The sequence below is a fragment of the Aspergillus ochraceoroseus genome (genome assembly GCF_002846915.1).
Source record: "Aspergillus ochraceoroseus IBT 24754 chromosome Unknown P175scaffold_9, whole genome shotgun sequence".
Classification (NCBI taxonomy): domain Eukaryota; kingdom Fungi; phylum Ascomycota; class Eurotiomycetes; order Eurotiales; family Aspergillaceae; genus Aspergillus; species Aspergillus ochraceoroseus.
In genome coordinates this window covers 1,003,543-1,029,677 of record NW_024468484.1, presented here as the reverse complement: position 1 = coordinate 1,029,677, position 26,135 = coordinate 1,003,543, and the positions used below count along the sequence as shown (strand labels likewise).

The 26,135-nt window shown below is 22.1% G+C and overlaps 3 protein-coding genes across 3 annotated transcripts; 1 reads left to right on the top strand and 2 right to left on the bottom strand.

Moving 5' to 3' along the window:
* Positions 1-6,683: 6,683 nt before the first annotated feature.
* Positions 6,684-7,556, bottom strand: P175DRAFT_0445248 (uncharacterized protein; the record flags this gene model as incomplete). The annotated part of the gene is made up of 1 exon (XM_040894270.1): positions 6,684-7,556. The coding sequence occupies one exon, from the start codon at positions 7,554-7,556 to the stop codon at positions 6,684-6,686; it is 873 nt and encodes a 290-aa protein (XP_040749356.1).
* Positions 7,557-8,170: 614 nt separating this feature from the next.
* P175DRAFT_0444972 (uncharacterized protein) lies at positions 8,171-8,792 on the top strand (the record flags this gene model as incomplete). Its single annotated transcript, XM_040894255.1, has 3 exons — positions 8,171-8,465; positions 8,532-8,660; positions 8,719-8,792. The coding sequence occupies 3 exons, from the start codon at positions 8,171-8,173 to the stop codon at positions 8,790-8,792; spliced, it is 498 nt and encodes a 165-aa protein (XP_040749355.1).
* A 99-nt stretch (positions 8,793-8,891) lies between these two features.
* Positions 8,892-9,606, bottom strand: P175DRAFT_0552857 (type II toxin-antitoxin system death-on-curing family toxin). The gene has a single exon (XM_040900454.1). The coding sequence runs from the start codon at positions 9,514-9,516 to the stop codon at positions 9,130-9,132; it is 387 nt and encodes a 128-aa protein (XP_040749354.1). The 5' UTR covers positions 9,517-9,606; the 3' UTR covers positions 8,892-9,129.
* Between the last annotated feature and the right edge of the window lie 16,529 nt (positions 9,607-26,135).

The window sequence follows — 26,135 nt, the reverse complement described above, 5'->3', positions numbered from 1 at the left end:
ATTAAAGTTTAATTAGACTTTTTAATTAAATAAGTCCTTAATTATTTAATTTACTAGTATAATTAATCTATTACTACTATATATAATTATTTAAGTCTATCTCTTATTAAATCTTTAATAAAACTCTAACTAATTTTAATATATTACTATATATTTACCTAATATCTACAGGCTCTAAAACTTAGAAATCTATAATTTAAGTAGCTAATTTATATCTAGTAAAAATTTAAGCTATAATATATAATAGGTTCTATAGGTATCCTACTCCTAAAAATTAAGCTACCCTATAATAAGCTAACTAATCAGTACTGGTCCTTTACAAAACTCTAGAGCCACCCTAGTAACCTTCCTTAACCCTTGTGGGATAGCCTTCCTCAACCCTTGTGGGATAGAATGTAGATAGGTAGTAGCTAGATATAGATAAAAATATAATATTAGATAGGAAAATTAATAGAAATACTTAAAAGAATTAAAGTTTAACTAGACTTTTTAATTAAATAAGCCCCTAATTATTTAGTTTACTAGTATAATTAATTTATTACTATTATATATAGCTATTCAAGTCTATCCTCTACTAAATCTTTAATAGAATCCTAACTAACTTTAATATATTATTATATATTTATCTAATACCTACAGGCTCTAAAACTTAGGAATCTATAATTTAAGTAGCTAATCTATATCTAGTAAAAATTTAAGCTATAATATATAATAGGTTCTATAGGTACCCTACTCCTGAAAATTGAGCCACCCTACAATAAGCCAACTAATCAGTGCTGGTCCTCTGCAAAACCCTAGAGCCACCCTAGTAGCCTTCCTCAACCCTTGTGGGATAGGATTCTTTAATAATAATATTTCTAGTTAATTATCTATAATCTAATTATAATCTATAAAATATTTACCCTTAACTCTAGAATTAATTATAATAAAGATTAGTAAAATCTTATTAAGAGTTTCTAGATTAATAAATAGGATTATTAGTTTAGATTAGTAATTTTTTTTCTCTACTATTATTCTAGCTATTATAGCCTTTAATAAATAAAGAGAGTACTAGGGGTATTTTTAATTATAACTTAGATTAGGAATACTTTATTTTCTAATTTAAGGGATATAAGATATTTAGTAGGCAGGATTTTAATTAATAGGAAATATAAGTCTAGTTTAGTAATAAATATAAAAATATAGCTAGTTAGTCTTTAATTAGGATATAGGTAGCTACCTACTAGGTAATTAGTACTACTATAGTAGTAATACAGGCATTAGATTTAATAATTAAGGTAATAAGTAGTAGACAGGTCTATTAGATCTTTAGTAGGAGTAGTAGTAATAACAGGATTAATAGGAACCACAGGAATTTAAGTAGTAAGAATTAGTTTTAAAATAAATTAAGAAAGCTAGAAATTCTTTATAAATAAGGGCAGGGTAGTACTTATATAATAATAGTAGTAATTTTCTAGATTTTATAAGTAATTAATAAAGTTATAATATTATAATAAGGTCTTAAAATATATTAATATTTCTTAAAATTCTTAATTAATAATCTATTTTAAAATTATAAGTAAGATATCTTTATTTATATTCTCTTTTAATATAAAATATTAAAATTTAGTAAAAAAAATACTAAACTTATAATAAATTTATTAAAGATAAAATAAGTTAGTATAAATATTAATTTTTAAATTTAAATTTTTAAAAGTTTTTTCTAAAATTTCTAAAATCTTAATATAATTACTTAATTTATAGATTCTATTTTAAATATATAATAAGATTTAAATATATAAGATTTCTTTAAGATAATTAGTTATATAAATTATTTTATTATTTAAGGTTAAAAAATAATCAAGATTTATAATTATTTTTTAGTAAATTTAAGAAGTAAAGTATTTTAAATTACTTTATTAATTATTAAATTTATTAGGATTAAGAAATTATTTAGAAGTTTAAATAGTAAGAATAAATATAATAAGAGTAATAGTAATAGTAAAAGAGATAGTAATATTAGTATCTTTTTTAAAAGAAGATAGTAATTAAGAAGATATATTATTTTAAATAAATACTTTAAATAACTCTTATTAAGTTTCTTTAACTTATAACTTCTAGTACTTAATTATATTATTTTTCTATTAAATATAATTAAAAAGATTAGTAATAATAAAGTATAAAATAGATAATTTATAAAGTTCTTTTATAATAATAATAAAGAATTAATATATTTTAGTAATATACTATCTTAATTTATTAGGGGTATTATATAGAAGGGTTTCTATATTTTTAGGTAGTATAGGTAGTAAGATAAGTATAATAGTAGTAATTAACTTCTAGTAAAAAAGGAGCTATGTAATATTAGGGAATAAAGTTAGATTTAGATATTTATTAATTAAGAGCTAACTAGATAGAATAATAGAATAATAAATATTAAGTAATAGATAGGATATAGTTTAAAGAGCTATAATAAGATTAAGGATAATATAGCTTAAATATAGGAATAAGGGTGGACAGTCAAGGCAGAATCTAACTAGATAGGTACTACAGCTTCGCGCCATGACAATTATATTAAATTAGCTTATAATAAAATTAATAAAATAATTATAATAGTATAATCTCTTAAGATAGTATATATAGGTAATATAAATAATATACTCTTCCTATCCCTAGTAGGTATAATAATCATAACTAGGCTAGTACTATTTTAAATAACTTTAATAGCTAGTTCTTATACTCTATAAAATATAATCTCCTGCCTAGTTATATATTATAATACCTACTCTAAATTACTTACTTATAATTATACTTACTACTAGATCTAGTAATTTATTACTTATTCTTCTTATAGATTCTCTTATTTATCTAATATAGAATAGTTTTTCTAAGTAAATTCTAAAAATTAGTACTAGTTTATACTAGATATCTAGAATTTTAATTACTATATAATAATACTACCTTTAAATTTAGTTATCTCCTAGCTATATATTATTCTAGCTATATAAGGAATATAGCTAGCCTATTTATTTATAATATTTCTAATTTTATTAAAATTCTTATTTATTTCTATAGTAGCTATTTCCTACTCCTACTTAACTTATATATTATTTAGGAATATACTAGATAAATATAAAAAATAATAACTAATACTTATTATAATATTTTAATAATAGATAATATTAAGTAAGTATAATAATCTTATACTAGTCTAGCTCTCCTACTTTAATACTTTATAAAATTACTTACTCCTCTAATTCTAGTTATTACTAATATTAGGTTCTTATAATCTTAAATTATAGTAGTAACTAGAGTAGTAATATAAATATTAATTAGTATAAAATATTATTAATTACTATATAAATAATAATACTAATTATAAATATTATATAACTAACTTATTAATTATTTAGAGTAAATATTAATAAATAATCTTTATATTATTACTAGTATAGAACTTTTTATAATATATAATAATAAATATTACTATATTATTCTTAATATATATATTTTAGTACTAGTTAATCTTAATATTTATATATTAAATATTTAATAACTTTAGGGCTTATATAAATACTTTACTAGTTAAATATATAATTATTACTAGCTTGTCCTTAAATTAGGCTACTTACTAGAAATATTTCTATATCTTAAGATTACTAACCTCCCCCTAAATAATAAATATACAGGCTATAATAGGTTCCTATATAATTTAGTCCACTAGCTAGCTATATCTAGCTATAGGCTACTAGGTCCGTGTATCCTATAAAAAACTCTAGCTAGGAGTAGCTTTAGTAAGATTATTAAATAACTAATCTTATAAAATAGTAGGCTATTAATCTAGATTAGATTAATATAATAATCCTATTATAAACTCTTATATAGCTCTAATTAAGTTATATATAAATCTCTAAAACTTACTTATAATAAAACTTATTTCCTTATATAATAATTATTTCTATTTTATTTAGATTATATATCTAGGAATAATAATATTATAATAAATCTTTAATTTAAAGATTTACTAATCTAGTAATATTTTTATAAACTTATATTAGTTATAGATTATAAATTACTAGATTATCTAATTTATTCTAGCTTAGAATAGTATTCTCTAGATTTAAGGAATCTAGTAGATAGAGGCTATAAATAGGCTAAGCAGGCTAGATAGCAGGCTAGATAAAGAGAATATAATAAAGATATTAGATTCTTTTATATATTTTTTATTAATAATAAATTTTAATTCTTTATTTATAATATTCCTTATTTATAATTTTTACTCTATAGCTATAGTCTATATATAGATAATCTTTATATATTATAGATCTAGTTATAATATTTTTTATATAAGTATAAAGTATATTACTTTTAATATTTAGAAAATAATAAGTAAGTAATTCTTAAGGCCTTACTAGATTACCTTCCTTTAATCTAATATAGCTATAATATAGATTAACAGGCTCTTATACTTATAAATCTTAATTTTCTAATTTAATAACTTAATATAAAACTTTAAGTATATAATCTTAATTATAATTATAATAAATAACTAGATTATAAAAGATTAATCCTTAACTTTTATAAAATTAAGATTATACTAGAATTTTTATATAGCTATTTATTATAACTACTATTATATTTTCTATTATTAGGTAGTTATAATATATTATAATTATTATTTTTATAACTAGTCTATTTATATATAAATAATAAATAATAAAATCTATTATTATAATTAAATATAATCTTAAATACTTTTCTTATTTATATATATTTATAATAACTAATATAAGATTTAATATAGTATAATATATATAGTAATTATTTAAATCTTATTTTTATATTATTTTATTATATACTAGCTATACTAGACTAGTAATTTTATAATATCCTATATTATATATATAATATTACTTATAGAGTTCTCTAGCTTAAAATTAAGAATAATTATTACTATAAGTAGATCTAGAATATATATATTAACTAAATACTAGACCTAGTAAATTATATATAATTATAGATTAATATTCTAGAATTTCCTAGCTTAAATAATCTAAGTAATTATTTTTTATTTATTTATAATTATTTATATCTTAATCTCTATAACTAGTTACTTATAAATAATAATTAGAATAAATTACTTTTTAAATTAGGGATTATATAATAGAATATATATTAAATAAGAATTTTTTTAACTAGAGAATATTTATTACTAAATAATTAAATAAAATAATTATTAAAGCTAGATTTATTATTTTTTTTATTTTTAGATAAAAATTTTTTTATAAAACTAGTATTAGATTTAATTATATATTTTTTTCTAATAATTTTATATAAATTTAATACTAGTAATAATATATATATATTACTTTAATTTCTTATTATAATTATACTAGTATAATAGCCTATTAGTATAAATAAAAATAATAGGAACTAATATATTTAATATATAAGAAATATATAAATTATCTAATTACTAGATAATCTTTATTTAGCTAGTTATTATTTAAATAATAAATTAATTATTTTATAATTTAAGAAAATATTTCTTTTATAAATATATTATAATTTTTTTAGAATAAATATTATATTAGTACTAATAATATATAATAATTTATAGTATAAAGATTTTTTTAAATAGCTAGTATTTTATAATAAAATATAAATAAAAAATAATTAAATATAAATAAAAATATAATATTAAATAAAAAAATTAATAAAAATATTTAAAAAAATTTAAATTTAATTAAACTTTTTAATTAAACTAGCCCCTAATTATTTTATTTACTAGTATAATTAATCTATTATTTTTATATATAATTATTCTAGTTTATTTTTTATTAAATCTTTAATAAAATCTTAATAAACTTTAATATAATATTATATATTTACTTAATATTTATAGATTTTAAAACTTAAGAATCTATAATTTAAGTAAGTAATCTATATCTAGTAAAAATTTAAGTTATAATATATAATAAGTTCTATAGGTACCTTACTCTAGAAAATTAAGCTACCCAAAGATAAGCTAACCAATCAGCGCTGGTTCTCTGCCAAACCCCAGAGCCATGATAGTACCCTTCCTCAACCCTTGTAGGATAGAGCTCTTGGTATGCTTCCTCCCTTTTACTCAATACCTTAAACTTATGAAGTATGAGGACCTACTCTTCACCCCCAGTCACGCGCAAGAGTAATTGCTGTACCATGTTCAAGTACTTGGAGAAACGTTGGGCGTCTTTCTCTCTACTCAAGTCACCGTGTCTCTCTACGTTCAATGTGATAATTGGGAGTTCTCGACTGGCTCTTTGTCACTCATTTGTTTGCGGTTCCGGTTTTGAAAATATGTCTTCAAGCCTAACTGTCTCATCAAAGAATCTATTCGAATCCACTATTGCCGAGCAGTCCTCGATAAGAGAAATTGAATTGTCTTGTGATACTGGGAAACCTTTTGTAGATGACTAGGTAGTTTTGAGTGATGTGATTGGCGAGACCAAAGAGTATGAGGGCAAGCACAATACCCCCAGCACTTCCTTCCTCTTTTCTCTCCTCTCCTGTCTCAGTATTCGCTGCAGAACGCACTCTTTTCTCGAAGGATAGGCTCTTGTCACGTTCCTGCCCAATAAAACTGCGTGTTTGACATGATAATATTGTAACGAAGTGCTTGATATACCAATACAAAATCCCACCCATTTGCAAAAGCGACGCTACACACCTCGGGCCTCACTTCTTGCTTTCTCCATGAACTTCGTAGCTCTTTCACTGTCAGGATCCCTGCAAAGGTAATAATAGTCCAGCCAGAATTCACGGGCGGCGCTATGATCGGGCATGTATTTTCTTAACAACGCCTTCCACTCCCTGTCCTCCTCGCTGTCAGGAACTGAGGTACACACATATTCCCACCACACTGGGAAGTATCCGGACATCTCCCAATCAATTATGCCGGTAAGGGAGCCATTCTCAACAATGATATTCACATTAGCGAGGTCTCCATGCGTAAAGGTGTAAGGAGTAGCCGAAGGCATGCAACGTCGAAGCCGTATTCGCGCAGCCTCGGGGATCGTATCTTTCAATCCACGTTCCATATCATCCCAGAGATCATTATCAGATGCTAGAGGACCGTGGGGAGTTTCGGAATCCTCATCTTTGAATAGGAAGTTGGAAAAAACCGGACGGTCACCAAGAGATTGAATTTTATCAGACTGAAGCGTCCGAAGTTGTTGTAGATACTCAGCGGTCTGCCTCGCTATCCTCTCTTTTTCATCCGTGGAAAGCTTCGGCCAAGCTTCGCTGAGGGGTTCGCCGGGGATACGTCGCATCAATATGAGGGTATGTTTGCCTTCCTCCCATGATTCGACAACGGCGGGAACAGGAATAGATGTCTGTTCCTGCACAAATTGAATATTTGGTACCTCGAGGGTCGGAAGGCTACCACCTCGATCTTTCAATATCAATTTTGACCCTAACGACCAGACGCCTCGGTCGCCTGCTTCATAGAACAATTTGAGGTAGCTTTGGTAGTTGCAATGATTTTGGCGTTCAGTGGACCAGCTACACGCTGCACAAGGGTCTGAGCTCATTTTAAATGAATAAGTAATGGTCCAGGATGGAGAAAGACAAGTACTTTCAGTTTCAGTTCTGCGGGGAGCTTGCTTTTAAGAGTATCTTGGGCACCTCCACACCACCTTTCCTTCTTTTATAGAAATGAGATTGAACTCGTCCCACCCTGCTAGCCCTTCCTGGACGGGGGTTGCCCCTCCTAAATAAATTATTTGGCTAGATTGCCAAGCCTTGAGGTCCCAGCAGGGTACAGAAAAGTTTCTGGTTCCTTGGAAGCCATGAGCATCTTCTCTCTTCTTCCATTAGCGTTCATCTTTAAACATATTACGACTGAGATTTGGCGCGTAAGCTGAGATTTATGGAGATGTGGATTGGAAGGCCCAACAAGGGGTTCGGTCGCCAGAACGGAAAAACAGTTTCACCGGAAATGCTTCTGAGTTGGCCTTACTTACTAGGAATTTTCCAGAAGACGCGGATATATTTATCCATTCCGAGATAACGTTCATTCAGAATGGGTAATTTAGAGCACGGTCCAGGTCGCGTCTGTTGTCGACCCCTATCGCAGTCATCGTACGTCTCGAATGCGAAATTCTGGCCCTTCATTGACTTGAGTCTTCAATTAGTTCGATCCCATATGTTTCGAAGCGCTTCTCGGCCCTTGACTTCCTTTCATATCACCGGAGGCGCACGAACCGCGCGATATTTTCATCGAGTCACCACAGATTTCATCACCCATGGCGTGAAAGGACACCTGATTACTAGGAAAGTGCCTGTTATTATTGGCAATCCGGGAGAGACTTATGTTTTGATTGATCAAGGGGTCGGTAGTGCACTCCGTGCTGCCAGCCCCTGTACAGCTGCTTCCGCGGCAAGTGCTGAAGATAGATGTAAACTTACATTTTTCCATGATTCGCAACACTTTGGATTCAGTAAGTTGTCAGTATACGATTGTTCAATACGGCTGACGCTAACAGTATTTTTTTTATTATTGTTAGAATCATCAAGCTATCCCCGCCTCTATGTCCCAAACCAGATTCCTCGCCAAACGAAGTCAAATACAAGCCCTGCGACCTTGTATCTGAGTGGAAAAATGTATGAGATAGTTTTAGATAGAACAGATGATGGTACAAACTGGTCCAGTCTTTCCCGTCTTACGGATACTGATCCATGATATCTATCTAGCAAATTTTGTCGAGAACGCAAGCGTTACTGGGCGGAGCCTGGCCAGCATACTCCACCAACTGAAGGATATGTGATTTCGGGGTTGTTTTCTCTGTAGCAATAGCGGGATCCTTTAATACGAAATCAACAAAGGCTTCCATCATGTGGGCCTCCTTCCCTTCCCTTCAGAGTAAATACAACCAAAGATACCGTAAGATGTACAATTGATGTGCAAATTCAAAATCCTTTGCGACTATGAACCCCACTTGAAGCCCACGAAAACCAAGGCAGGATGCTGCAATCAAAACACCACCCGGAAGCCATCCAAAGCCTCAAGGATGCTGACAGAGAGTATGAGCCTAGTACTCGGTAGCTGAGCTTATATATTCCATGACTTCTGCAGTCGCCAGATCAAGAGGTGCTGCCACAGACTTATAAATAGTTCCCTAACTGTTCAGCAGTCCACTGGTTGGTAACAACGGCGACATGAGCTTTTGCTAGCCCCTTATTGTGTGAATCGTCCGCGAATGGTACTTTTTGAAGGTAATAGCCGTTGATCTTCAGGAACATATCGGCGGCCAGTAAGGCGGTGCGTTTGTTCCCATCCTGAAAGGCATGGTTTTTCATTATTTTCTCAGCAAGGTTCGCAGCAAGCTGAAAAACATCGTCCTCTTTTGCGTAGTGTTTCATGTTCATCGGCGAATGGACTGCAGACTCTAGCAGGCTTGGCTGGGCTGGAACGGCATTGGGAACGACAAATCTTGCATGAAGTCGTTGAACTTGGGAGACTGTTAAAAATCGAATCGTTTGTGTAGCCATTTTGAAAGCGCAAGAAAAGGCTTATGTTCGGATGACTCTGGTTTTCAATAAGCCAACTTCTGTTAAATCCTCAAAGAGATCAAAGAGAAATAGTATGATACTTGGCTGGCTTCCAACTTCAATGAAAGAAAAGATGCAAATATTTATATTCCTCTTGGTACACCAACTTGTCTTGCTTTCATGTGAGTTAACTAGCCTTAAATCCTCGCTACACTCGGCGGCTTGCATATTAGTATGATAGCTACTATATTAATGTAAGTATGGAAGTTAGAATTAAAATAGGTATTAAAGTAGATATTGAAGCAGGTATTAGCAGGCATTCAAGTAGGCATTCAAGTAGGCATTCAAGTAGGCATTCAAGTAGGCATTCAAGTAGGCATTCAAGTAGGCATTCAAGTAGGCATTCAAGTAGGCATTCAAGTAGGCATTCAAGTAGGCATTCAAGTAGGCATTCAAGTAGGCATTCAAGTAGGCATTCAAGTAGGCATTCAAGTAGGCATTCAAGTAGGCATTCAAGTAGGCATTCAAGTAGGCATTCAAGTAGGTATTAAAGCAAGTATTAAAGCAAGTATTAAAGCAAGTATTAAAGCTAAACCGCATCTAAGCGCGCTAAACCGTAACAGGGTGCCGTGGGGGCGGGCGCCAAACCCGATCCGGGGGGCGGCCGAATCCGGCCTCCCCGGCACAAATGCTTTTTGTACTAGTAATAGTAGAAATTATAGGTACTATAACTAATATAAATATAAGGGAATTTAATATAAAAGTTTATAAGTAATTAGTATAATAAACCTATATTATTAGAATAAAAATACTTATAAAAAAAAATAGTAATAATAAAATAAATTTTTGTCAGGGTGTAGAGTTAGATTCAGATATTTATTAATTAGGAGCTAACTAGACAGAATAGTAGAATAGTAGATATTAGATAATAAATAGGATATAGCTTAAAGAGCTATAATAAGATTAGGAATAATATAGCTTAAATATAAGAATAAGAATAAATAATTAAGATAAAATTTAATTAAATAGATACTATAGCTTTATACTATAATAATATCTTCTTTTTTAGGGTCAAGCTTTATTAAAATTAAGAAGAAAGTAATTAAGGCTTTTTAAGATAATAAAAATAATAATTATTTATTAAGTATTTTCTAGATATTTAATAAGCTTTTTAATTAATTTATTATATTTAATTTATTTAATAATATATTATAACTTAAGTTTATTATAATTTTAATAAATTTATTAAGAATTAAGAACTTTCTTAATTTCTTATTTTTTTAATTTTTTAACTTTAATAAATAATAATAGATTAGAATATTAATTAAATAAAGGATTATTAATAATAAAATAAAGTAAAAATATATTAAATATAAAATAAATTTTTATATTTTTAAATAATTTAAATTTATAAATATATAAATTAATAATTTTTTTAATATAATATAATTTAAAATTCTTTTAATCTAATTTTTTTTATAAGTAAAATATTTAAATATTATAAGTATCTAACTAGACTTCTTATCTTATAATATAGTAATATATAGATTATTTTTAATAATTAATTTATATTTTATAATAAATTTAAATAAATAAAATTTTAATATAAATAAATTTATAAATCTTATATATAATATTAATAAATTTCTTAATATTTTTTTTAATAAGGTAGATAATAAAGTAACTTAATTTAAATTCTAATATTAAGTAAAATCTATAATTAATTATAAATAATAATACTCCTATAGACTTAGAATAAATAAAGTTAATAATAAATTTAATTATTAATAATTATTTAAACTAATTATCTTATAAATATAATATATATATTTATAAATATTATCTTAAAATAATATTAGTATATTTAATTTAATTATTAATTTTAGAGTAATAAGTAATAAATAATAGGTTATAAATCTTTAGATAAGATATTAAATATTTTTAAAAAATAATAATAAACTAGACTCTATAATCTAATATAATTATTTTAGGAATATTATAAAGTTTTTAAATATATTTAAGATATAGATTAATTATTCCTTTAATATTAATTATTCTAATATAAGAAAGAAAGTACTTTATTTTTATTAAATAATTAATTATAATTAAAATAATATTATAATTATTATTTAATAATAAATATATAATAAAGTCTATACTTATATCTTACTAGATATATTTAGAAATTAGTAGAAATCTTAATATTTCTTACTTTATTTTTTAGAAAGGAATAATTTAGTAATAAAAATAATAATTTTAGATTTATTAATTAATATATTTATAAATTCTAAACTAGAAGTATTTATATAATATTAATTTATATATTTTAATTTTTCTAGAATATTTAATAATAAAACTTTTATAATAAAGTCTTAATATTTTAACTTTTATTTTATTATAGTTAAATATATAAAATTAATCTTAATATTTTAAGTATAGATTAGTATATTTATAATTAGCTAGTATAATATTAGGATATCTTAATAAATTATCTTTTAAAATATTTAGAATAGACTAGAGCTTATTATCTTAAAAATAAGCTTTATTAAATAGTAGTTATAATATTAGTAGTAGGGAGATTAGTTTATTAATAGTAAATTATTTAATAAAGTATATTTAATATTAGTTATTAATATTTAATCTTAGATTAGTAGTAGTCTTAGATAGTAGATTTTTAGATTTTAAAATAATCTAGCTTTAGTAAAGAAATTATTTATCCCTCTTTTTAAGTAAGTTCTCTAACTTTTTAATTAGTATATTAGACTTAATATCTAACTTTCTAGAATAGTAGTATATTTAGAAATTAAATCTTAATAGAAATTTAGACTAGCTGTCATGGCGTGCACTAGGTGCACTGGTGCCAAGGCAATGATTGCTAGGTATATAAGGTGGGATTCGGGTAGATTAGACTATTAGGTCTGATTATAGTAACCTTTTAGTCTAATAGTTTAGACATGTTGCTTGAATTGCATGCTCTTATAAGTATGATTAGACCTGATAGGTAGATAGCTATAGTTTAAATCTGGCTGTTGTTATTATATGTGCGATAATGATAATTAAGTCCTAGGGTTAGGTAGTCCTGCTAGACCTAAATAGGTGCTAGGACTGGGTTGAGTCCCACTAGGCTGAATAGGTACTAGGGCTGGGTTGGATCCTGCTAGACCTAAGGTGCTAGGGCTTGGTTAAAAATCCTGCTAGACCTGAATAGGTGCTAGAGGTTCCCTGCTAGACCTGGTTGTGCTACTAGATTTGAACCATGCCTACCTGCTCACAGCCCTTAGCTTAGCCTAGCTGGCTTAGGGCTGGGGGTCCCTACTGAATATATGCTAGTTAGCTTGCGGTCAAGCCTTATCTCAAGGAAGGAGATAGTTGTCACGGCGTGCACTAGGTGCACTGGTGCCAAGGCAATGATTGCTAGGTATATAAGGTAGGATTCGGGTAGATCAGACCATCAGGTCTGATCATAGTTGTAAGCGTCTCACTGGCGAGGTGCTTGGGTATAGGTAGTGTTGGTAAAGGAAGCAAAGCTATACAGAGTATGAGGATAGTAGAAAGGTATTAGAAGTAATAAAATAAAGTACTTACCTCTTAATACTTTAGGGATTATTATATTACTATTTATATTATCTAGTTAAGTTACTAGTATAGTATAAGTAATTTAAATATTATTATTTTTTTAATTATTTTTAATTACTAGATATATAGTTTAGTATATAGTTTAGTATATAGTTATATATTATATAATTACTATAATAATTACTTCCTCTTCTCTTAATAGCATGTCTACATACTATATATACTATACCTAATCTAGCTTGACACTTTATTAAGAAGGAGCTAGTTCTAGTTAATATAATATAATTTACTTTTTTATTTAATACTAGAGATAATAATAATATATATAATATTATTTTTATTAATTATATTTTATTAAATAAAATATAAATAGTATTATATTTTATTTTAAATAGAATAATAGATAGGAGTAAATAATTTACTAAATATACTAATATTAAGTAAAAATATTATTATAATATAAATATTATAGAGGAATACTCTTTTATATATATATTTCTTAATTTAATCTATATTTTAAAAAGTCCCTCTTAATAGATTAATATATTATATTAGGTAAGTTATTATTATTTAGATATTATAGTAATAGCTAATTATATTATAAATCTTATAGCTTCTTCTAAGTATCTTTTATTAAATACTATACTAATTATATTTTTATAAAAGAGAGCTTATTTAATTACTATTATTTCTTTCTTTATAGGTATTTTTATTCTAGTAATATAGATTTATTATACTAATTATTTATAAGTTTTTATAGTAAACTTCTCTATACTTATATTAATTATAGTATTTATAACCCCTATTATTACTAGTATATCTTTTATAATTCTTGCTATTACTACTTTATTATCTAGTAAGACTATATCTTCCTTATCCTCTATAGCTATTCCTAGTATTATAGTAACTCCTGCTATCTCTTTCTCTACTTCTTCTATTATAATAACTCTAGTTATTCCTGCTATTATTATTATACTAGCTCCTATTATTGCGCCAGCTTCTATTATTATACTAGCTCTTGTTATTCCTGCTATTACTATAGCCCTAGCTACTCTAATCATTCTAGTTACCTTTACTAGCCTAGCTACTATTACATGGATGCTATATTACTTATATTATACTAAGTCTTAGTAGTATAAAGATAATAATTCTATAAAAGCCTATTTTTATATATACTTAAATTTAGAATAATAGTATACTTAATATATCTATTTATATAAAAAATACTTTTTTATTATCCTACTTATATAGATTAGTCTTAGGGAAATTTAGGTAATATTTAGTAGAATAGTAGGTATAGTAGCCTGTACCTAATAAGCCTATATTATTAAGATTTTTATTTATTATCTTAAGACTAAGAACTAGATAAAGAGATTATTTTAATTTATTAATTATAATATATTTTGCCTACTTAATATATAATATATTAGAGATAATATAATAGAATTAAAGAATAATAATAAAAAGATTTAAAATAATTATAATAATTAGAGATTTACTAATATTATAATATAAATACTTTATTATTTTTATTTTTATATAATAAAATTAAGTTATTTTCTTAAAATTCTTTAATATCTATAGTATACCTTTATTAAACCTTAAAATCTAGTAAGAAAAAAAAAAAGTAGTATTATTAATATATTTTTATAATTTTTTTAATTTTTTAACTTTATTAACTTATTATTTTTATATTTTACTATTTTATAATATTTTACTAGTATCTTACCTATATCTTATTTATATAATAAAATTTATTTAAAATATCTTATATATTTTCTAAATCTTTTACTAATTATTAAGTATTTTTATATATTAGTTATTCTTTTTATTTAATTAAATATTAGTCTTTATTATATAACTTTTATTATATAATAATCTATTCTACCTTTTATTCTTTCTTATTATTAATAATAACTAGCTAGAATAGTATTAGTAAATTACTATTTCTTATATTCTATTCCTTAAGAAGTAATATATAGAAGACTAGGTAGATTTTCCTATATAATTTAAATAATTATAGGTAATATACTTATTAATTTATTATCTTAATTATTTTAAATAGTCCTTTATATTTAATATCTAGCTTCTTACTAAGCCTTTATATATAGATATTTTTTATAGATAGTAGTATCTATTAATTTATATAATATTTAATTAGACAATATCTCTTATTATAATTTCTTACTTATTATTTAGTAGTATAGTATAGGCTCTCTTTTAGTTAATAATATTTTACTTATAATTAGTTAAGTTATTCTTTTATTATTATAACTATACTAGAGTCCCTAATATTAGCAAGCTTAAATAATACTAGCTAGTAACTATATTATACCTTATAAGAAAATATTCCTAATAATATATTTTTTATATTATTATATATAAATTTTATTATATCTAGCTAGTTTACCTAGTTAATTTATTAGTAATTAATATAGATTCTTAAATAAATCTCTAATATCTAGTTTTAATATTTTATTTAATTATCTATTTATAAATAAAATATAATACTTAGTTATTTTTTAACTTAAAGCTCTTAATATGTCACGGGGAGCAGGCGGGCAGTAGGTGTAGCTAATGGCAGGGTGTATATTCAGGCTATCTGTGTACAGGTACAATAGGTAGGGATTAGGTCAGGATAAGGACATAGCTTGAAGAGCTATAACAGGATTAGGGATAATATAGCTTAAATATAGGAGTAAAAGTGGATAGTTAAGGTAGAATCTAATTAGATAGGTATATAATTATATTATAATAATATCCCCTTTCTTAGGCTAAGCTCTAGTAAAGTATTCCTAGGGTCCAGGCTTTCTAGGGTAGTAATAATAATAAATAATAATATATTTAGCTATATTCTCTAGATAGTTAATAAGAATTTTAGTAATAGTAGGATATCTAACCTACTTAATAGTATACTTTAAATACAGGTAGCTATCTTAATTATAGTAATCTTAGTAGGAGTTAATTACTTCCTTAACCTTCTATTCTTTAATACTATTAACTTTAATATACAGGGGTTTAGTCTCCTCTTATCTAGATAGTAGGTCTTTAATAATTAGGTATAATAATTTAATATAAAATACTAGATATATTTTTATACTCTTAGATAGATCTAGTTTATAAGTATAAGAATTAATAATCCTTTTAATAAAGAAAGAATCTAGATTTTTCTAGTTTAATTTTTTTTAGAGATGCAGGATTATGATATTTTTAGTATTTAATTAGATTAATTAGCTCTTAATATAGTATCTAGTAAGGTAATATTTCTAATTAGTATAATATTTATAGCAGGCTTAAGTAATAATTATAATAGTATAATAATATTTTTATATCTACTTTATAATTAAAATAAATTAATAGATATTATAAGTTTATAAGTAATAATTAAGTAAGATAGACTTAAATCTTATATAAGAATTAAAATTATATAAAGTAAAAAATAAGGAATATTTAGTAATCTTAAAACTAGTATTATTAGTAGTAAATTCTACTATAAGTAGCTATTTAGCCTAATTATCTTATAAATAATTAATATAGATTTATAAATATTATTCTAAAATAATATTTATATATTTAATTTACTTATTAATCTTAAGATAATAAATAATAAATAAGAGTAATCTTATCTTTAAAATATAATTTAAATATATCTAGAATATTAATATAAATTAGGATCCTTAATTAAATATAATAGACTTAGGAAATCTATAAAATCTCTAAATATAATCTTAGAATAGATAAGTAGCTTTCTTAATATTATAGATACTATTATAGGGAATATAATATTAAAATTTTATTAATTAATTAATTACTACTATAATAATATTAAAGCTTAAGCTTTAGAGTAGATATATAATAAAATTAATAAATATATTTCTTTAAAAATCTTTAGGTATAAGTAAGGAATAAAGTATATTTTAATATCTATTTTAATAAGATATAAATTATTTATAAATATAATAATTATAAATTTATTATTTTATAAATTATAATATTCTAGGCTAGTAATATAATTATAATAATAATTTATAAATTTTTAATTTATTTTAATAGCTAGTAATTATACTTTTATAGTATTTATATATTAATTTTATCTTTAATTTTTTTATATTAAGAATATATAGTTAGTTATAGTAAAATAGAAGTCTAGAATAGTAGGTATATTTAAATAATATAATTAATAAATAGTAATTATAGTCTTTTTCTAGACTTTTTAGAATATTATTAGGGGCTAGATCTTATTTATAATCTTTATTTAAGTACTCTCTTAACTATTTAAGGAGCTAGATAGTCTCTTCTTCTTTAGATTTAGATAGCTAGAAATATACTAATTTTTTTCTAGTAATAGTTTAGAGCTAGATTAACTATAATATCTACTAATTCTATAACTTCTCTAAATATTTAGGCAAGAAACTTACTAAATTTTCTTTTTTTAATATTATTTAATTCTAGTATAGTAAGTATTTATCCCCCTTTTTAGGAAGATCTTATAATCTTCTAGTTAAGTTATCTAGTTTTACTCTATACTTGCCTGGGTAATAATTAATTATAAAGTTAAAGTAAGATAAAAATTTAGATTATTAGACTTATTATTAGTTTAATATTTTAATTATTATAAAATACTCTAGATTTCTATAATTAATTATAATCTTAATTAAATACTAGTATTCTTCTAGTTCTAGGATCTATTTTTCTAAATAATAAATAATTACTAGTAACTCTTTATTATATATCTTATAATTATACTTAGTTAGAGTTATTTTCTTTAAGTAGAATCTTACTAAGTATAGAATTTTATTATTATTATATTATAATAATACTCTAATAAATATAAAATCTAAAATATTAATTTCTAAAATAATTAATTAGTCCTAATTAAAGAATCTTAATATTAATTTCTTAATAAATTCTACTTTTAGTATTTTAAAAGTAATCTAGTAAGTTAGAATTTATAAAAATAGGGTTTCTTTTTTCTCTAAGATAGTAACAGGCACAAGGATCTATAAGAATCCTTTAATAAAATATTAATAGAATCTAGTAAATCCTATAAAACTCTTAATATTAGTAACTATCTTAAGTAGCTTCTAATCTACTATTATCTTAATCTTCTTAAGATCTATATAGGTACTTTCTCTTCTAATAATAATATCTAGAAACTTAACTTCTAGCTAGTAGAATTTATACTTAAATATTTTTATATATAGATTATTATTTCTTAAGATTTATAATATTTACCTTAGGTATTTAGTATATTTTTTTCTTATATAACTATAAATTAGGATATTATCTAAGAATATATTATAGAATATATCTATATATTATTATAGGATATTATTTATAAAATATTAGAAGGTAGCTAGAGTACTAGTTAGGCTAAATAATATAATTAGGGACTTATATAGTCTAAAATAGATTTAAAAAGTAGTTAAGTACTCTAACCCCTTCTTAATATAGATATTATTAAAAGTAGCTACTAGATTAATTTTAGAGAAGTACTATATTCTCTATAGATTATTTAGAATTTCTTTAATTAGAGGTAATAAATAATAATTCTTAACTAATATAATATTTAGTCCTTAATAATTTATATATAGATAGAGGCTACTTCTAGGTTTATTAATAAATAAAATAAAAGAAATAATTAGAGATAAATTAGAATATATAAAATCTTTTTTTAGGTTCTCTTCTAGTTATTCCTTTAAAATAATTAATTATACTTATAATATTAGGTATAATTTACTAAATAAGGACTATTTTTCTTCTTAAATCTTAATATTATAATTATATAATTAGTATAATAGTAGCTTTTTTACTTTTTAAGAATTAAATATATCTTAGAAATCTTATAATTCTAGGGGAAATATAAGTAATAATTTAAAACTAGTATCTTTATATTTTAGTTTTTTATTAACTTTATCTAATAAGGTCTAGTATAGTTTCTATACTAGATAGTAAGTATATATAGCTAGTACTCTTAAGAATATTTAGTATATTTTTATAAATATAGGAGGTTTTAACTCTAGTAATTCTTCTTATTAATTTAGTTACTTAAATTAATCCTTCTAGAAAATATTTATTAGGGCCCTTATCCTTATAGATTTAAGAGATATATTATAGTATTTATAGTAATATTAATTATTAAATATAGCTATTTAATTAAAGAAATATATTTTTAAATTATATATAATAAGCTAGGCTAGTTCTAGAATAATTAAATAATAGGAGAGATAGATAATATAAAAAATAAATTTTTAGTTATAATAATTATTTAATAATAGATTAGCCTTTATATAATAAATTACTATACCTTCTTCTACCTCCTTACTATAAAAGCTAGATAGAAATATTAGATAGAGAAATAAAATAATCTTTAATTTATATATTTTTATTTATTAGTAATTTATAAAGCTAATTTTTTTAGCTCTAGAATTAATTATAGTATAAGTTAGTATTTTTAGATTTTCTTAATATAATTATACCTGCTATACTATTAGGTTAGCATATATATAATAAGGATTAAAGAAGTTAGTTAATTTAATAATAATATAAAATAGATAGAATAGTATATCTAGTAGCAAGGGCTTCTATATATATTCTAGTACTAGATAGTAACTATAGCCAGGCAGACTTTATTTTTTAAGTTAAGTAAGGTATTAGAAGAGTATAATTAGTTAGATTTCTCTAAAATAGTAAGGTAGTTATTCTAAGCTATAACATAAGAAATAAGTAATATTATAATAAAGATTAAACTAGAATAATATACTAGTATATTTATCTACTTTTAGATTTATATAAGATATTAATTAAGTAAGGAGTAATTTTTTATATAATATATTTTATTTTTATAATAGAAGTATTTCTTATATTTATATTATTCTTTTCTAGGGAAGTATAATATATAATAGGTATAAGATAAATCTATAATATCTAAATCTCTTTTAGGTATGGGGGGTGTAACTAGGTAACTAGATAGGATAGAACTAGGGAGATTCCTTAGTATTATCAGGCTAGGGTAGTAAAAACTAGATATTAGGTAAGAATAAGATACTTATAGCTAGTATTAATAGTAATAGTTTTCTAGTAACTAGAAATAGTTAGTATATTTTTAGAAATCTTAAAATAAGGTAAGATTATAAAATAATATATTTTAAAATTTAATTAAGATATTTTAAGTTAGAAAAAATATTAAAAAATTATTAAATATTTTTTTTTCTAAAATAAGATAATAAAATTTTATAAAGTAAGTATTAAAATCTAAGTTTCTTTATTTCTAACTATAGAGGTAGTTTTAAATATTTTAAACTTAATTAAGATCTTTAAATACTATTTTTAAATAGTTAAGTAAGTTAGGATAATTTAAGAATTAGGGGATATTAAATCTTATTTTAAATAAGATTAGTTTATAAGCCTTTCTAGTTAAATATTCTATTATATAGATTAGTTAGACTTTAATAACTAGAAAATAATCTAGATTAGTATTTATTTTACTATAAATCTATTATATAAAGTAATAAAGATTAGAATAAGTATTATTAAATTCTTATAAATTAAGGAATTTCTTACTAAAATAAATATTAGAAAAAGGGCTAGTAGAAATAAGTATAAGTACTTTTATTATATTAATTACTATAGCTTTAATAAGGGGAGTATATTTAATAAGGGTAGGAGTAATAATAAGAGTAAGTATAATAAAGGTAATAGTAATCTATAATATAGTAAATATATACTTAAATTTAATTAATTTTTATTAAATTACTTTTAATTTTTTTTTCTAGTATAATATTACTTCCTCCTTCTTAACTAGCTCCAGGCTAGCTTTATTAACTTAATTTTAAAAGATATAAATCTCCTTCTTTAGAAAATTAGTATATTTATTATAAAATCTAAAATAAATAATCTAAGTAATAGAATTATTAGTAATATAGCTTATAAACTTCTTAACTAAGTCTATAATTAAAAATAGTTCAGGTTATTTTAATATACTAGTAATAACTATATTTAGGGTAGGAGCTATATAATATCATGGGGAGCAGGCAGGTAATAGATATAGCTAATAGTAGGGTATATATTCAGGCTATCTATATATAGGTATAATAGGTAAGGATTAGGTTAAGATAAGGATATAGCTTAAAGAGCTATAACAGGATTAGGGGCAACATGGCTTAAATACAGGAATAGAGGCGGACAGTTAGGGCAGAATCTAACTAGATAGGTACATGGCTACGCCGTGACATAATATAGCTAGGTTTAATATTTACTAATAAAGAATAAATTATAATTACTTACTAAATTTTTTAATATTCTTATTTTAAGTATAATCTTTTTTATAAATATATTAGCTAGCTCCTTAATATTAATATTCTTTATTATTAAAAGATATTTAGCTCTTTTAGTATATTAATCTATAATTATTAAAATAATATTATATATATACCCCTTTTATATTAATAGTAATAAACTTATAATAAAGTCTAAAATTAGGTCTTATTAAGAATATTCTAGTACTAGGAGCTTTATAAGCTAGTCTAGTAGAAATTATTTAAATATCTTTATTTTCTAGTAAATTAAATAACTTTTTATATACTCCTTAATATTATATTATAAAATATTCTAATAAAATTTTTATTTAATAAAATTTAATATCTTTTTTTAATTAAAATAACTTATATATAAATTATTATAATATACTTTTAGTAATTCTTAATATATTATTTAATTAAAAAGAATATAAATAATCTTACTATATTATACTAGCTTATTATTATTAATATACTATCTATTCTTATAAATTTATCTTTATTTAGTATTATTTTTAAGCTACTTTATTACTTCTTATTTAAGTAATTTCTCTACTATTTAAGTATATTTCTAGTATACTAAGTATTTTTTACTAGTATTATTCTAAATTTAATTTATATAAATATTTTTATATTATATCTTCTAAAGTAAGTCTTATAAAATAATTAATAATATTCTATAGACTTACTTATTACTAGCTACTCTTTATATTAATATTCTTTAAATTAAAAGTTCTAGACCTTTTAATTATATAATTAGAATCTTTTAGAAAGCTATTATCTTATTCTTACTTTAATTATTTTATAAACTTTCTAACTTTATCTAAAATATAAGTAAGAGTTTCTTAATTATATTTTATTAAATAAGTTTATAATCCTTTTATCTTAAAGATATATTAGCTAGATTAAGATTACTAAATTAATATTTAATTTAGAAATTATATATTACTAGAAGCTTAACTTATCTAGTCTAGTATTAATTTAAAGTCTTAATAATATAAAAATATTTTAGATTTATATAATTTATTTATATATATATTATATATAAGTTATCTTTAAAATAATAGTATTATATTTTAAAATATTTTATTATAATTAATAATTCTTAATTATAAGTTTTATATTTTCTCTTTATTTTAATTAATTTTCTTAAGTAAAAGATTATAAATTACTAAGTAATATATTATATTTTTATAAATTAGATATTATTATATTATATTAAAATTCCTATAATTATAAAACCTAATATATTAATTACTAGAAGTATCTCTTATTCTAGATTAAAATACTATAATATTAAGAGTCTAGAAAATACTTACTTTAGTACCTTAAAAGTACTTTAATTATTCTTTATTATTTTAAAGGGGCTGCTCTTTCTTCTCTTTACTATTTTCTTTAATATATTACTTAGTAGGGTAGTAATCTTAAAGTACTAGTAAATAAATTTTTAAAAATATTCTATAAATTCTAGAAATATTTAAATATTATAAAATAAATATAATTCTAACTAGTTACCTATAGTATATATTTACTTAAGATTTATTTAAATTTCTTTAATTTTTATAATAAAGTTAAGAAAATATATTTTTTTCTAGTAAAAATTATATTTTAAAAATTTTATATAAAGATTATATTTCTAGAAATATAATAATATTTTACTAATATAATATTTATACTCTTTCTTTATTTATAAGTAAATTAGAATATTATCTAAATATATTATATAAAATTTATCTAAGATCTCCTTTATTACTTTATTAATATATACTTAAAAGATAGCTAGGATATTATATAATCTAAAAAATATAATTAGATATTTATAGTATTTATATCTTATATAAAATATTATCTTTTACTTATTATTTTAATAAATATAAATTTAGTAATAAATATCTTATAAATCTAGTTTAATAAATTATTTAATTCTAACTAGTTAATTTATTAATTTATTAATTTATAGAAGAAGATATTAATTCTTAATAATAATTATATTCAGGCCCTTATAATCTATATAAAGCTATAGTAATTTATTAGCCTTTTATATAAAAAGTACTAGCATGCCTATTATACTTATTAAGAGCTAGATTTATCTTTTTTTTAATATTTAATTAATATACTTCCTTAAAATTACTAATTCTATTCTTAATATACTATATAGCTAGCCTATTAGTAATATTATACTAGTAACTAATAATATATTATAACTAGCTTTTTTAAAGGGAAGTATCTTTATCTCTTTCTTTAAAAATACTAATTTTTATTCTTTATAATATTTAGAGAGAGCTCTTATTATACTATTATTATTATATAATTAATTTAAAATTAATATAGTAAGTCCTTATCTTATTATATTCTTAAATTACTTAAATAATTTAATTTTAATCTTTAATTTTTTCTTTTAGTAATACTAGATATTTACTACTAAAAAAATATTAAAATTAATTAAACTTAACTAGCTATATCTTAAAATTAATTAATATTCTTTTTTTTCTAAATCTATTATATAATATTTTATATTAAATTCTCTAGTTTTATTAAGGCTATCTATAATTTAATTCTTTATCTAGAATCTTATATAGTATAATACTATTAAATTATTAATAAAATATATAGATTATTTTATTTTTATCTTATTAAAATTTATTCCTTCTTTACCTAAAAAATAGTAAGAAATAAAGTCTTTATTTACTCTAATATCTATAAGTACTCTTATTATAACCTATTTCTTACCTACTAAAATAGCTATAATAGCTAAAAAAAGTCCTACTAGTACCTCTTTATTTTATTAGAGTACTAGAGATTCTAGAATATTTAATTATTATTAATTTTAGTTCTCTAATTCTTCTATCCTCTTAATATCTTCTTTATACTAGGAATATTTTCTTATAATATAATTAGTTTAATTATACTAGTAATATTAGCCTTTTTTTTATTAATTTTAGTAATTTTACTACTCTTTTTTTAATTTTTTTTATTAAAATTTATTTAATTAAAAATTTATTATTTTATTATTATTTTTTTTTTTCTTTCTTAAATTATCCTTTAATATATAAGACTCCAGGAATTAATTTAATTATATTTTATTTAACTTTTCTTACTTTTCTTATTTCTAAAGTTTCTTATACCTTGCCCTTAGTTTAGTAACTTTAATTAGACTTTATAATATTATTATATCCTACTAGATTTTTTTATATAATTTAGGCCAGGCTATTTAAATAATTAGCTAATAAAGAAATTTTTTAAAATTAGTTTTAATTATTAGAATAAATTCCTTTATCTAGATTATTAAGATTTATATACTTTATTATAATCTTTATTTTATATATAAAAATTAGTAAGCTATTATCTACTTATAATCTCTTTCTAATTCTAAAAAATTTTATAAAAATTTAATAAACTTTATATAAATAAATTCTTTAAAATTTATTTTATATTTAGAATATTATACTTATTTTATATTATTTTTTAAATAATTTATAATATAATAAATCTTAATTATATTATTTTTATAAAATTTCTTTTATAATTTAAAGTAATTTTAAAAATTTTCTAAGAAGATATTAAGTTTTTTTAGATTTTATATCTTAAAGAATTTAGATTTAGATATTTTTTTCTTACTTATTTATATAGCTTATATTATATATTAGACTATATACTATAGCTTATTATCTTCTATTAACTTAATAAATTAGTATTAAAAAGTTACTAGTACTATTAAATCTTTCTTAATAATAATTTCTAGTACTATAATTATAGATTTTATAAAATTTAAATTTATTACTTTTTAAAAGAAAAAGTAAGTAGTTCTTCTTATACTTATTATATTACTTTACTTAATTAAAGAAGTACTTTAAATTATAAGTATCTTACTAGTAAGGTACTTAGATATAGATAGTATTAGTAAAGAAAGTAAAGCTATATAGAGTATAAGAATAGTAAAAAGATATTAGAAGTAATAAAATAAAGTACTTATCTCTTAATACTTTAAGAATTATTATATTATTATTTATATTACTTAGTTAAGTTACTAGTATAGTATAGGTAACTTAAATATTGCTATTCTTTTAATTACTCTTGGTTACTGGGTATGTGGTTCGGCATGTGGTTCAGCATGTGGTTGCATATCATGTGGTCGCTGTGACAATAGTAACCTTTTGGTCCAATGGTTTAGACATGTTGCCTGAATCACATGCTCTTACACTAGCAGGCTTATTAATAATTTAATAATTTAATTAATATAAAATACTCTAAATTCTAGTAATCTATAATAATCTTTATAGATAATAAAGTCTCTTCTAATTTAAGATATTATTTTTTAAAATAATAAATAATAATTAATAATTTTTTATTATAAATTTTATAATTATATTTTATCATAAAATATTTCTTAAAGAAAAATATAATAAAATATAATATATTTTTATTATTATATTATAATAATATTCTAATAAATATATAATTAAAAATATTAATTTCTAGAATTATATTTTTTAATTAATTAAAAAGTTTTAATATTAAAGTATTTATAAAAGTAGCTTTTAATTATTTAAATACTTCTTAATAAATAAGTATCTAATTAAAATTAATATTTTTCTTAATTAAGTTAATTAATAGTCTAATAATTGTCACAGCGCGAAGCCGTAGTACCTATCTAGTTAGATTCTGCCTTGACTATCCACCCTTATTCTTATATTTAAGCCATATTATTCTTAATCTTATTATAGCTTCTTAAGCTATATTCTATTT

Excerpts from the sequence above, each read along its gene's own strand:
- P175DRAFT_0552857 (XM_040900454.1), bottom strand. The coding sequence starts at position 9,516 with ATGGCTACACAAACGATTCGATTTTTAACAGTCTCCCAAGTTCAACGA.